General features: G+C 49.0%; 1 protein-coding gene across 1 annotated transcript in view; it reads right to left on the bottom strand.

Annotated features, from left to right (window-relative positions):
- Positions 1-1,095: 1,095 nt before the first annotated feature.
- The window catches only part of golgb1 (golgin B1), a 28,523-nt gene continuing 15,572 nt past the window's right edge, over positions 1,096-14,046 (bottom strand). Inside the window, exons 11-21 of the mRNA XM_079262946.1 lie at positions 12,155-12,212; positions 7,036-11,965; positions 6,552-6,963; positions 6,244-6,477; positions 5,329-6,171; positions 4,309-4,502; positions 4,053-4,212; positions 3,826-3,923; positions 3,683-3,754; positions 1,618-1,708; positions 1,096-1,530 (exon numbers count right to left, since the gene is read on the bottom strand). Of these exons, the coding sequence (XP_079119072.1) occupies positions 1,393-1,530; positions 1,618-1,708; positions 3,683-3,754; positions 3,826-3,923; positions 4,053-4,212; positions 4,309-4,502; positions 5,329-6,171; positions 6,244-6,477; positions 6,552-6,963; positions 7,036-11,965; positions 12,155-12,212 (7,230 nt within the window). The 3' untranslated portion in view covers positions 1,096-1,392. The remainder of the gene's footprint in view (positions 1,531-1,617; positions 1,709-3,682; positions 3,755-3,825; positions 3,924-4,052; positions 4,213-4,308; positions 4,503-5,328; positions 6,172-6,243; positions 6,478-6,551; positions 6,964-7,035; positions 11,966-12,154; positions 12,213-14,046) is intronic.

Here is a 14,046-nt window from a genome sequence, read left to right as displayed (position 1 = left end):
TTTACCAACACAGTGATGACACACAGATGTTCACAGACATACAGATGGTTGAAACTTTAACTAGTTCTTTTAAACAAGTTAAGCTACATTAGATTTAAACCAGCAGTCTTCATTGACAAGACCTGAAAGTAAAGTAAAGTAACTTCCTCCACCAGTTCACAGGGCGGTCTGGAAAATCCTGAAGAAACTGCATCGTATTAGAAACAGAACAGGAACAGCCCACATCCGAATGTCACACTACGTGTACATAAGTACAAATATGACTAAAATACTTCTTCAGAGGGTGAAAAGTGTTAATATAAGTGGAAAATAAGAGGAAAACAGGAATGTATAAGATCAGTAACTGCACTGTGCTCGGTTTGTGTGCATGAAAGCAGATTCAGTTTGCATGACCTGAACCTCAAGCCATCTTTTAAGTACAAGTTCAGCATAAAGGTTAAACCTGCTTTCTAGCAGCCATTTAGGGTTTCATATTAATGGACGGCAGCAGTTACAGTGATTTCCACTGACTGAGCTCTCTGTGGTCATGCTATAGAAAATGTGAAACTGACACAACCGTTGTTAGATGTGATTCTTTCCTCATCCGACGCCGTTTTACCTGAACTCTTCTCTCCAACTTTCCCTCTGAAATCATCTGTCCATTTCACAACCAAACGTTAAATGTGTCTACTGCAGGTTAGTGAGTTTAAATACAACAACATTGTAATTTCACAACATCACTATGTATTTGGAAGTATTATGTTTTGTTTACTTTTATGACTTTGCCTAAAAAAAAAAAAAAAAAGCATCAAATTCAGCAGAGGATCAGATTCTGGCTCCCTACCGCCGTTCTCTGGTTACTAAACTAACCAACCAGACAGCAATGCTTGTCAACAGAAGCAATCTGTCCACATGCCTTACAAGATGGCGCCTCTATCCCATCATGCAACATGGCGTGACATGCCTTCACATTTTCTATAGTTTGTACTGGAAAGATAATATTTTCCATTTTCTTGATTGTAAGTCTGAAGACAAAACCACCACTTATCAAACACTTCCACAGAAATCTGCATTCCCTCTCATTTGTTCAAAGAAGTTATTATTAAAACCTCGTCCCTTTATGTCCTTCTGGGTTGGGTTATGAAGCCATAACATAAACCCTCAAACATTTAAAAGATAAAACATTTTGCTCCCTGTACAGATCTACAGTATATATATACTTTGGCTGAAGATGAAGCGCTGTAAAGTGCAGTGTTTGTATGCAGAGCATCCTCTTCCCCCGTCTGTAATTTATTACATGAAACCATATAAATTATATTGATGGCTCGGGTCAGGTTTGTGTCACGTTTCCATTTTCTTTGCCTGCCTCTCGATTCGTCTCTTAACAGCCAGCTTTATGAAAGAGAGCTGGATCTAGAGGTATCCACCCAGGCACAGGAGCAGCAGGACGTGCACGGTGAGCAGATACAGGCCGAGCAGCGCAGGGGTGCGCTGACGAGAGCAGAAGGCCACGCGAAGCATCCGCGTCAAACCCGGGCCGCCTCTCCGTGTCTGCGAGAGGGAACACATGAGGTTACACGACCCATACGTCTTCATTATCACCGTTACCAAGGTGACAAGACAGTAGCGGAGCCTTACTCGAGTGACAGCTCCTTCTGGCGGCTCGATGAAAACGGCCGTCTCCGAGAGATCCTCCTCTGGTGCAGAGTGCCATGCAGCCTGACTGTGACTGAAAAAAACAAACATGAAGGTTAGATGTCAGACTGGGATGACTGGACTGGTTTAGAGAGAAAGTCTGCAGGTAAAACAGCTGCAGGGTTGAAACATAAGAAAAGAAAGTGGTATTATAGATGCAATACACAGAATTGTCTGTATGGTTTCTACATGGATGCTTTAACACTTGATTTTAAAAGATCAGTGGACTTGATTGGTGTCTATTATGATCATTAACATCACTACTATTATTAATCTTTGATGCAAATATACTAAAAAGTAGAGGTGGGAAAATCGAATCAAAAAATCGAAAATCTGGATTTTTTTTTTTCAAATAAAAATAATTCATCATAACTTTTTTTTTATGTGTCATTTTTATCGTTTTCCTTGATCTTTTTATATTTCTTCTTGGTCATTAAAGCAGTAGATTGATGGTCTGGCTATTGGGTTGTTTTTTTCCTCACTGGGAAAAAAAAAATGACGTGGAAAAAAAGTTTTATACATTTATTTTGTTTTTAATCTAAAAAAATCAGTATTATCGAAGAAATTTCAGAATCACAATTTAAATCGAATCAGCACCCAAAAAAATCGGAATTGAATCGGGACAAAAGCGTATCTTCACAGCTCTACAAAAAAGGCCTGTTCACCATAACCTGAAAACTAACTTCTAAACAGATATTTGCAAACTTCTCGAGCAGAAAAACAAAACCTCAGTTAGAAGCAGCGCTTCCCATTAATCTGGGACAGGTGGTGACCCTTTTAGCGGACATGTACGTCTTGCTCCTGCAGCATCTGAGCCGCAACGAGGGAAACAGTCTGAAAGGGATTGAGCTGCAGATGAAGCTTCAGAGGTGTCCAGCTCAAGGTTTTCCATGCATCCCTGCTCCAACACACCTGACTCAAGGGAATGAGTCATTATGCAGAACGTCATAGGCTGTTGGATCCATGTCATTTGAGTCAGGTGTGTTGAAGCAGGAAAACTTTGGACATTCCCGCTTTCAACAGCTGAAAAGTCTGTTTATTTTCTTCCATATGAAGCCATGTTTGTCATGAAAATGTATTTTAGGGATGAGCAGCAGAGTTGTGTGTGTGTTGAACCCATTAAAAGCAGGTGATTCTGGTTCTGACTCGTTTTGAGCTCCTGGTATATGGAATCAGATTTGTTTCAGAATCTCCAAGCAAACTTTTTAAAACTCAAGCAAAAAACAACAATTAAAATAAAAACTTTCTAAAACTTAAGTAAAATAAATGATCTCAAAATCAAAAATTATCAATCATCATGAAAACTATTAGGCTTTTATTTAGTTAAACTGAGTAGTTTTGTTTCCTCTGAAAGAGCATGAAAGGTTTGTCAGAAATTAAACCAAACAATTGAGAATTAAAACCAAAGACTGTGAAGCGCAACCAAAACAGCGAGAAGAGAGAAAAAGGAAGAGGAAACTATAAACAAAACTACTCAATTTAACCAAATAAAACCCTCATAGTTTTCATGATTGATAATCTGATTTTGAGCTCATTTATTTTACTCGAGTTTTAAAAAGTTTTGATTTTATTGTTTTGCTTGAGTTTTAAAAAAGTTTTGATTTTAATTTTTTGCTTGAGTTTTAAAAAAGTTTTGATTTTCATTTTTTGCTTGAGTTTTAAAAAAGTTTTGATTTTAATTTTTTGCTTGAGTTTTAAAAAGTTTTGCTTGGAAATTTAGAAACAAATCTGATTCCATACTGGTCCGTCCGGTAATCCCGGACGAACCCTGATTCAGCGCTTAGATTCTGATCAAACCGTGGAAAAGCTGTGCAGAACACAAACTAAACAACATGCCAGACTTCCATCATCCAATCTCTGCTGCTCATCCTACAAATGCAGCTTCCTCTCAACTGTGTCTCCATGTGAAACAGAAACAAACAGACTTTCCTAAAGTGGATTTATTAACAATCCAACACGAATCTCCTCCGCTGGTGTTAAACATCAAAGGATTTTAATGTCTTCATACCGTTTGAATCTGTCCTGCATGGCCATCATCTGCTCCTCCGCTGTCCTCCTCTGCTGGGTCTCTTCCTCCAGTCTGGTTTACACAAGTTCAAGTTCAGTTTGCCAGCCACACCATGTCATCCTAAAACTTCCAGACAGCTTTACCTTCGCTGCAACTCTTTGACCTCTGCTGCGAACGCACGGCTGTCCAGGCGGCTCCGCTCCTGAGGAGCTCCGGGAGCGCTGCCGACCTCCTCGTTGCCCTGAGACAGTAGTTTTACAGTTTATATCACACCTTCTGTCACCCCAAAAATACTACTACAAGACAGGAGGCGACTTTAGATGGAAACTCAGGAATGATGCGGTAAAGCTGCAGATGTTCAGAGCCTCACCTCTCTCTGGTAGTGTTCCTGCTGGAGTTTGGGTTTCTGGGCCTGGGCCTCTTCCAGCAAGGCGGTGAGCTGCCGCAGTTGCTGGTCTCGCTCCGACAGCGTGGTGAGAGTCTGCTGCTTCAGCTGCTCCGCTTGAGCCATCCAATCAATGCGCTCCAGCCTACGGAAACATCGCATTCAGCAGATTAAAGGCTAAATCTGCCACTTTGTCGTAAAATGACAACAAAAACAGGCCAGTTTTACTGCGTGGCGTCACCTGAGAGTCTCTATTTCCTGCTTGCCCATTTGCACCACTTCCTCCAGCTGAGTCAGAGCCCCCAGCACGTCCTCGTTCTTCTTCTTCTCCTCAAACAGCTCCTGGCTGACTTTAATCAGCTCTCCGGCTCCCAGCCGGGCCAGCTCAGACCTCTGCTTCTGCAGATCAGCGCTCTGTGTTTTTAGCTGCTCCAGCTGCACAAAAATATGCATTTATTTACCTTTGTGTTTCACCACTGCAGAGGACATTTAACTGTTTCTTCTTTTTTTATTTTTTTTTTTTTTATTCCAACCATGTGTTTAGCTTAGAGAAGGGCCCGTGTCTGAGAAAATCATTGCTTTGTCCCCATGGCGCCGAAGCTGGTTTGGTGTTTGAAAAAAAAGTTACAAAAACTAGGCCAGGCTTCACCATCCCCACAAAACTGCTGTAGTACAAACTACGATGCTGAGGGGGCGCGATGATGATTAAAGAGTTAGACATTAAGCTGGATGTGCAGACTAGACTCATCCAGTCCCCAGTCTGCTGAAACAGATCAGAGTTTCTCCTGCAGTTTTGACAAACACCCCAGTGATGGTGGACTGTCAGGAAGATGGAGATAACCTGCTTGTTAATGTCTTTTTTTTTCCCACAGATGGGAAAACTGAGGTTGATGATTGTGTTTTAAGTACAGATGGAAGCTTGTTGTGATGCCGTGTTTAGTTCATATCGTCTTAAACTTCCTGGCAAACTTATTGCGCACATTTTTTCTTATGGTGCGATTAAATTACTTATTGCGACAGACCTATTTCACATTTCCCCAAACGAAGCGGATTTTCCCAGTTAAATCAGAAAGGCGGATGTGAGCGTGCCCTAAATGTGAAACAGACTTCAGTAACACACACAGCGTATAAAGGATGAGCTCATCTCGTGTGAGCAGAGTTGTGCATTAGTCTTAATAAACTTTAGTTTCCCGTCAGACTGGTGATCATCTCTTCCTCCACTACACCTCCAGTTTTATCTACAGCCCCGCAGCTGACTCACCAGTCTCTCCCTGTCGTTCTGCAGGGCCTGCAGGGCATTCTTCAGGCTCCAAACCTCCCCGGTGGACCCTCCAGGACTGCTGTGTGCTGCTTGGCCACCTGCCTGTCTCATCTCCTCCAGCTTCAGGCTCAGCTGCTGGGCCTTGTGCTCCGCCTGATCCCTGCTGTCCTGGAGGGAGGCCATGGCTTTAGAGAAGGACTGGTTCTCTGCTCTCAGCTGCTTCGTCCTCTCCACCTCCTCCAGCAGTCTCTGTTCAACAACCAGAAGGTCTCGGGCCAGTTCTGCAACCCTCTCCTGGGCGCTCTCCGACTCCGTGCGCATCACACCTCCCTCCCATCGCAGCTCGGCGAGCTCTTTGCTCTTGCCGTCATGCTCTTCCCTCTCGCTGAGCAGACGCTCCTCCAGAGCTTCAGCTTGCGCTCTTGCTGCCTGCAGCTGCTCCCTCAGTTTCTCGACTTCTGCTCCAGGAGCATCTACCTCCCTCGGGGCTGGCCTGCCGTCAGCAGCCTGACTAAGACTCTCCCTCGCTACTCTTTGTGCCGCAGCTTCCACTTCTGCCTCCTTGGCGCCGCTCAGGTTCTTTAAACGACTCTCCAGCTCCTCGCGCTCCCTTTCTAGAGATGCAATCCGCTCTCTCTGAGCGGCCAGAAGCTGTTTGTGCTGCGAGTCCTTCATGCTGAGAACCTGGTTGAGCTCGTCGCGGTAGCCGTGAAGCTGAGCAGACAGCTTGGCCTTTTCAGCGTACAGATCATCCCTCTGGACCAGCAGGGACCGCAGCTCTTCCTTAAGGCCGTTGTTCTCCCCCGCAGCCTCCTGGATCAAAGCGTCCTTCTCCATCAACACCTGGAGGACAACACAGGTGTTAATGGACGTTAGAACATGCTCTCTCCGTGTCCAGATGTGTTCACACATCACCTGCAGGTGTTTCTCCTCTAGCTGCTTGTATGTGCCGAGGACTCTGTCTCTGTCGTCCTGCAGCGAGCCCATGGCCTTCATAAAGGAGTCCAGCCTGGCTTTCCTGTTGTTGCTCTCTTCCTCTGCTTTCCGCAGTTTTTCCTCCAGATCCCGAACTTCTCCTCTCCTCTGCTCCAGCTCCTCCTCAGCTTCTTCTGCCCTGCTGTCTGCCTCCTTCCTGGCCTCCTCTGCAGCCTGTAAGAAGAATGACAAACATGTTGAGAAGGTCTCGCATCCCCTGGCTGATTCCTCTGCAGATGATCCGTTACCTGAGCAACAGCCTGTTCCTTCTCCCCCAGCATTTCCACCTCCCTCCTCTCCTTCTCATGCAACTCAGCCTGCAAGCTCTCCGTCAGGGCCTTGGACGATCGCAGGTCCGTCTCCAGCTGCTCAACGTTCAGACACAGCCGCCTCTCCTCCGCCTCCCTCTCCCTCAGCTCGGTCTTGGCCTGGTCGGCTTCACCCTGAAGTCTACCTACAGCCTCCTCCAGAGCTCCAGCTCTCTGAAACAGACTCTCCGCCTCGGTTTTCAAGGCGTGGACTTCATTTTGTGCGGACTGTAACTCGGCTGCAGTCTGCTCAAGCTTCTTTCTCTCCTCCTCCAGTGCAGCTTGGTGGTCCGCGACTTTCTTATCCTCCTCTTCCAACCTCCGCCGCCATTCTTTGTCTGCTTCCTCTAACCTGAAAGAAAAAGATTTTTGTTTAATTCTAAAGCGAATTAAAAGAGCTGTAGTGAAATGCTAAGCCTTTTACCTGTCGACTGAAACCTGGAACTCCGCTCTGGCTGCCGTCTCTTTCTGCAGCTGATCTGCAAGCTGCTTGGCCCGTGTTTCTGCGTCGCGAACCTCCGCCTCCTTACCCTGCAGAGCGCTGTTGAAACGGGTCTCCCACTGCCGGGCTTCGTCCAGAACTCTGTCCCGGTCATCCTGCAGGGAGGACATGCAGCGCGAGAAGGCGGCCAGCCTGGCCAGAGACTCGTCCAGTCGAGCCTGCGTCTCCTGGGCTCGCCTCTCTGCTCCTTCTGCTGCCTCTCTGGCCTCCTGAGCGGCCTCCTCCTCCTTCTCCCTTTCTGCGTACGCCTCCTCCAGCCTCAGCTCCATCTCCTTCAGTTCAGCTCCCAGCCTGAATCTCACAGAGTCTAACGTCTGCTCTGCTTCAGCTTTCAACGCCGCCTCCCTCTGCTGGACGCTCCGTTCAGCGGCGTTTCTGGCGGCTGAGGCCTCCGCTGCTTGCTTCTGGGCTTCGGCTAGTTGAGACCTGCAGCTCGCCATCTCAGCCTCGGTCCTTCTCAGGTCTTCCAGAGTTTTAGAGCCCTGCAGCCGAGCTTGCTCCAGCTGGCTGTGCAGCTCATCATAGCTTAGCTGCAGTTTCTTAGCTTCCTTACCGAGTTCACTGATCCTCTCCTGGTACTGGATGGAGTCCTTCTGCAGCTGCCGCACCTCCAGCTGCTTCTCCCTCAGCAGCTCCTCCAGCTGCCGCGCTCGGCTCTGGCTGCCCTCTTTCACCCTTTGTGCCGACTTCAGCTGCTGCTCCAGCTCCCGCTGCTTCCCAGACTCCGCTTCGGCTTCGGCTCTCTGTCGCTGAGCTTGCCTCATGTCTTCCTCCAGCTTGGCGGCTCGGTCCCTCTCGCTCCGAGCCTCGGCTTCCAGCTCGGCTCGCTCCCTCTCTACGCGCTCCAGCTGCCGCTGCAGCTCGGCCAGGTGCTCCCGGGTGTCCGCCGCTTCCTGCTGGTAGCCGGCGATGCTCCCGTTTAGCTGCGCCAGCTGGTTCATCAGGCGCTCCTCCAGGTTGTCTTTTTCAGCTTCCAGGTTTCTCAGGAGTTCTTTGAGCTGGGATTCCCTCTTCGAAGCCTCTTCGACGAGGCCGTTTTCTCTCTCTTTGGACTCTTGAAGGCACTTTTGTAAAGAGGCAGCGAGGCTCTCCTTCTCTCCGCTCTCCTGAAGTTTACATTGAAGAGAGGCTAGCTCTGTTTTGAGCGCAGCTTCCCGCTGCAGCCATCGTTCCCTCTCTGCACTGACAGCAACCTCCATCTCCTTCATTGCATTTTCAGATAAACTTTGAGCCCTGTCAGGCATTTGTGCTTCTTCAGCAGGTTGTGAATGAGTCTCTGCTGCAGAAACCGCAGCGATCTGATCATTAGTTTCCTCTTGGGTTAAAGACTGGTCTTCATGCTGACCTTCTACAGGCTGTGATGTCATGATTGCGTCAGACTGCTGGACGGAGACGACTTCCTCCACAGCAGCTGCAGATCTGAGAGCATCGACCGAGGCTTCATGCCTTCGTTCTCTCGTTTGGACTAGTTGCTTTCTCAGCTCCTCAACCTGCAGCCCGAGAGAGTCTCTTTCTGCTGCGGCAGCATCCAGCTCAGATTTCAGAACGCCCAGCTCCTCCTGAAGCTGTTCCACTTCAGCTCGGTCTTCTCGTTTCACTCCAGGCTTCTCCTGCATCTCCCGAAGTTTCTCGTTTTCTTCCTCCAACTCTAAAATCTTCTGCTGTTTTGTTTTGGCAAATTTCCTCATCTTGTCTTTCACCACATCCACCTCTTTCTGAGCTTCCTCCGCTTGCCGTTCTGCTTCCTGCCTTGCAGCTTCGTGAGTCCTCACCTTGGCTGCCAGCTCCTGCCTCTCCTGCCTGGCGGCTTCCAGGACCTTTCGCACTCGCTCTGCCTCGTCGCTCACGTTCTCGTAGGACTTCAGCAGCGTCTCGTACTCATCTTTCATCCCTTGAACCTTTTCCTCGCACTCTCTGCTCATCCTTGCGGCCTCTTCCTTTGCCAGATCCGTTTCTCTCTTCCAGGCGTCCTTCTCACTGATGATACCGTCCATCGCCAGCTTGAGGCTCTCGCAGGACGATCCCAGACTTTGGTTCTCCAGTAACGTCCGATCCACCTCCTCAATCAGCCGAACTCGTTCATTTCTAAGCTTCTCCAGCTCGTCTTCTGCCGCGTCGATCTTCTGCTGCAGCTCGCCGATGGTCTTCTCAGCGGAAGCCAGCTGCTCTTTCTGGGTTTTGTTTTCTTTGAGGGCCTCTTTACGAGAGATCAGAGCCGCCTGAAGCTTCCGCTGAAGCTGCTGGACCTTCGCTTCGCCATCTTCTTCTTGCTTCTGCGGGAGCTCGCTCTCCAGCCGCTGCGCTTTCTCCCGCTCGGCCTTCAGTTCTTCCTGTAAAGATGTAATCAGCAGATCCTTCTGAGACACCGTGTCCTGCATGGCTTGTATGAGGGAGCTCTGTTGGCCAAGCTGCAGGCTGAGCTCAGACACCTCCTGGTTTTTACTGTCTAGAAACTGCTTGAAGTTTTCCACTTCCGCCTGAAAAGCTGGAATGGAGGATTCTGCGGCTGCAGCTTCCATCTCTGCTTTTAAGGTTTCTGCATCAGATTCAGCCTGGCGATGCTTTTCTTGCAGGTCATGAATCTCCTGGGAAAGCGCATCAATCTGTCGATCCTTTTCTCTCAGGACTTCCAGCTCTTTGCCAGCTTCCTGTAAGTCCGCCTCCTTCAGCGACAGGTCGGCGTGCGTTTCCTGCAGCTGCCTTTCCAGCTCCGCGTTGGAAAAGCGTAAAGTCTGGATCTCCTCTCTGAGAGCTTTCAGAGATTCTTCCATCTGTGCGCTGAAGAGGTTAGCGGCGTCTGCAGGAGGCGGGTCGGCATCGCCGGACTGCGGATGTAATGAACAGGTCTCAGACGTGGCAAAATCCACCCAGTCCTCCTGGGCCCAGTCGTTTGCAGCAGGCTTCTCAGCTGCGTTTGGGGGAATTGCACCTTCCTTTTCAGAGCTTTTCTCTTCCAGCTCCTTGAGTTTAGTCAGAAGAACTTCCCGTTGTCCGCTCTGCACCTCGAAACGCTCCATCAGCTCGCCGTACTCCTCCTTCTGCTGCTTCAGCTGCTCTCGGTGGTGTCGGTCTTTTTCTTTGGCTTTGCGGATGGTCTCTTTGCGAGACTCTTGAGCCTCCTGAACTTTCCTCTGAAGCGTTTCACACTCTGTTTCAAGAGAGGCCACCTGAGTGCGCAGCGCTGCCGTTTCAGAGGAAGCATCCGCCTCTTCGCTCAGCTTCCTATTCACAGCAAGCGTCTCAGTCAGAACTCGATCCTGCTGGACTATTTTCTGTTCCAGACTCTCCACTGCCTCTTCTTTGGATTTTAAAGCTTCCTTCAGCTCCATCAGCTTGGCCTCCATTTCTTCCATCTCACGTCCTTTAGACTCCTCTTCCTGCGCAGGAGCTGCTCCCACTTCTGTTTCGTCTTTCTCACTCCGTTTCTTCGCTTGATTCTCGTAGTCAGCCACCTTCCTCATGAGCTCTTTGCGCTGAACGAGGGCCACCTGTAACTTCTTCTTCGTGTTTGTCAGCTGGGTTTCCAGCTCCTCCTTCTCCTTTCGTAAACAAGCGAGCTCGTTATCTTCCTGAGCGGCCGCGCCGTCTCCCGTCACTTGCTGCTCCTCATTCCCGGCTCTCTCTAGTTCAGCTATCTGCTCCTTCAGTTTCCTCACCTCGCCGTCAATCTGCAGCTTCTCTTCTTCTGCTTGGAGGAGTTTAGAGGACATACTGTCATTCAGCTCCACCACCTCCTTCTCTTTCTGGCTGAGACGAAGCTGTAACTCGCCGATCTCGGAGTCTCTCTTTAACAAAGACTGACTGTTTAGATCTGAAGTCTGGGAGAACTCCAGCATGCTGTTTTCTATGTGGTGAAGCCTCCTCTGCAGCTCGGAGGTGAGGAGCTCTCTGTCCTCCAGCTGAGCGCTCAGCATCCGGGCCTGGTCCTCCTGCTCAGACACGGCTCGCTGCGTCACTTCCAGGTCTGCCTGCAGAGCCTGGATCTTCTGCTCCTTGGCTTTACTCTCATCGTTTAAGACTCTGATCTGTTCTTCTAGACGCTGCATTTCAGCGCCGTGTTTCTCCGCCACCGTGCTGCTTTGCTGAGACCTGCTGTCCAGCTCCTCTCTGGAAGATTCGAGCTCCTTGAAGAAACTCCTGGCCTGCGCCTCGGCCTCTTCTTTGGTGGCAGCGAGGGACTCCGTCTCCTCTTCAAGACTCTTGATTCTCTGCTGGGACTCTGCAGCTGCCTCTTTAAGCCTCTGCAGCTCAGCCAGGAGCTCGCTGTACCTCTTTTGCAGCTCTTCAGCTAAGGCCTGTGCAAAGAGGCCAGAGGAGGCGCTGGCGTCTGTGGAGGAGGAACTTACGTGAACCTGAACCGTCTCCCTGAAAACAACAGACTCAGCCTGGACTGCGGAGGATTCCTGCCCCAGGCTCGTCGCCACCCACGACTGGCCAAAGTCCTGCAGAACAGACGGCCACTCTTGACCGCCGTCTTGATTCACAGCTTCCAGGAGGGTCCAGCTGCTGTGAGCCACTTCTGAATCACTACTTGCGACCATCTCATCTGAAGACGTCCCTTTAGATTCTTCTGGAGACTCAGACTGGTGACCAATAAGCTCAGGACTGCTCTCACCATTACCAGCAGAAATGGAAAGGACAGAGGTGTCCTCGGCGACTAAGGTGGTCTCTTCTTCTTGTGCATCTTCCATGAAGTCAAGGAGAGCTGCAGGAGTATCGGCCGGACCTTCGGTAAGATCTCGACCTCCGGTCTCGTTCGAGCTGTGTTTCGTGGCCAGTATGATGGATTCCCGTAAGGCAGCCAGCTCGTTGTCCTTCTCTACCAGCTGCTGCTCTAAAGCCAGGAGGTGAGCTGTGAAAAAACAACAAAGATCTCATTAGTAACCTGGAAACAGAAACAAGCATGTTTATTATCCTGAAAAGTCCAGTCTTAGCTTATTGGACATGAGAAAAGCTAAAAGGATTAAAGGATAAATAAACTGTTAATAAAAGAAGCTGAAAGTCTGAAGATAAAAACAGAACCTAAGATAAAGAAGAATACCTTCTTCAGTTTCAGACGAATCCTGTGACGGCTGAGGCGCATCATTCCTGTCTGACATCTGAGAGGGAAACAAGACGTTAAGCAGGTCTCAGACTGATCTAAATTTATATAAAGCAAAGCGGAATCACAGATTCACAAAAAATGAATCAGAAAAACTAAATACAACCTGGTTGGAACACTGTGTGAAAAGTAAATAAAACAGAATACGGTGATTTGGAAATCTCATAAATCAGCTGTTTTAATTCTTAGCAGAACACAAACAGCACGAACATTTTATCCTTTCATGGAAAATATGAGCTCATCGTGAATCTAATGGCAGAAAGACATCAGTAAAAAGTTGGAATTGGAATAAAAGGCTGTAAATGTTATTGGTACGAATAAAAACAACTGGAGGAGCATTTGACGACAGATTAACTGGAAACAGTCAGAAAGTCACATGACGGGGTATGAAAGGAGCATTTCAGAGTCTCTGAGATGTAAAGATGAACAGGCATTCATTCATCTGTTAAAATGTTTCAGCGTTTTGTCGAAAAATTGATAAGATGTTGAAGACCCCACCATCTACAGTGTTTAATTATTAGACACATATTATTTTATTATCAAAAGATTATGAGAATCAGAAGGAATCTCTGTGCGCAGGTTGAATACGATAACTGGACACTGTTGGTTTGGGGCAAAGAATATATGTGAAGAGGATCCAGAAACACGGCGTCTTCTCTGGACCAAAGCTCATTTAAACATCTGCTCCCATCCAGACAACGTCCCTTTCAGGGAAGACCTTGCAGGTTCCACCATGCTGGACCACATCCTAATCCTAAACATCCAAATAACCTCATATTTTCCATGAACTGGTTAAAAATGTAGGGTGTGATGGATGTGACTACAGCCACACATAGGTGATATCAAAATGCACCACACATACATCCATCCATCTTCTGCCGCTTATCCGGAGTCGGGTCGCGGGGGCAGCAGCCTAAGCAGGGAAGCCCAGACTTCCCTCTCCCCAGCCACATTTGCCAACTCTGCGGGGGGGATCCCGAGGCGTTCCCAGGCCAGCCGAGAGATACAATCCCTCCAGCGTGTCCTGGGTCTTCCCCGGGGTCTCCTCCCAGAGGGACGTGCCTGGAACACCTCACCAGGGAGGCGTCCAGGAGGCATCCTGACCAGATGCCCGAGCCACCTCAACTGGTTCCTCTCGATGTGGAGGAGCAGCGGCTCTACTCTGAGCCCCTCCCGGATGACTGAGCTCCTCACCCTATCTCTAAGGGTGAGCCCGGCCACCCTGCAGAGGAAACTCATTTCAGCCGCCTGTATACGAGATCTCGTTCTTTCGGTCACGACCCACAGCTCATGACCATAGGCGAGGGTAGGAACGTAGATCGACTGGTAAATCGAGAGCTTCGCCTTCTGGCTCAGCTCCTTCTTCACCACGACAGACCGGTGCAGAGTCCGCATTACTGCAGACGCCGCACCGATCCGTCTGTCAATCTCGCGCTCCATCCTTCCCTCACTCGTGAACAAGACCCCGAGATATTTAAACTCCTCCACTTGAGGCAGGACCTCACTCCCGACCCGGAGAGGGCAATCCACCCTATTCCGGCTTAGGACCATGGTCTCAGATTTTGAGGTGCTGATTCTCATCCCAGCCGCTTCACACTCGGCCGCGAATCGCTCAAGCGAGAGCTGGAGATCACGACCAGATGAAGCCAACAGGACCACGTCATCCGCAAAAAGCAGGGATCCAATCCTGAGGCCACCAAGTCAGATCCCCTCAACACCTCGGCTGCGCCTAGAAATTCTGTCCATATAAGTTATGAACAGAATCGGTGATAAAGGGCAGCCTTGGCGGAGTCCAACCCTCACCGGAAACGGATCCGACTTACTACCGGCAA

This window comes from Telmatherina bonti (assembly GCF_933228915.1).
Source record: "Telmatherina bonti genome assembly, chromosome: 23".
Lineage (NCBI taxonomy): Eukaryota > Metazoa > Chordata > Actinopteri > Atheriniformes > Telmatherinidae > Telmatherina > Telmatherina bonti.
The sequence above is the reverse complement of the archived record's forward strand: the minus strand, read 5'-3'. Positions and strand labels throughout refer to the sequence as shown.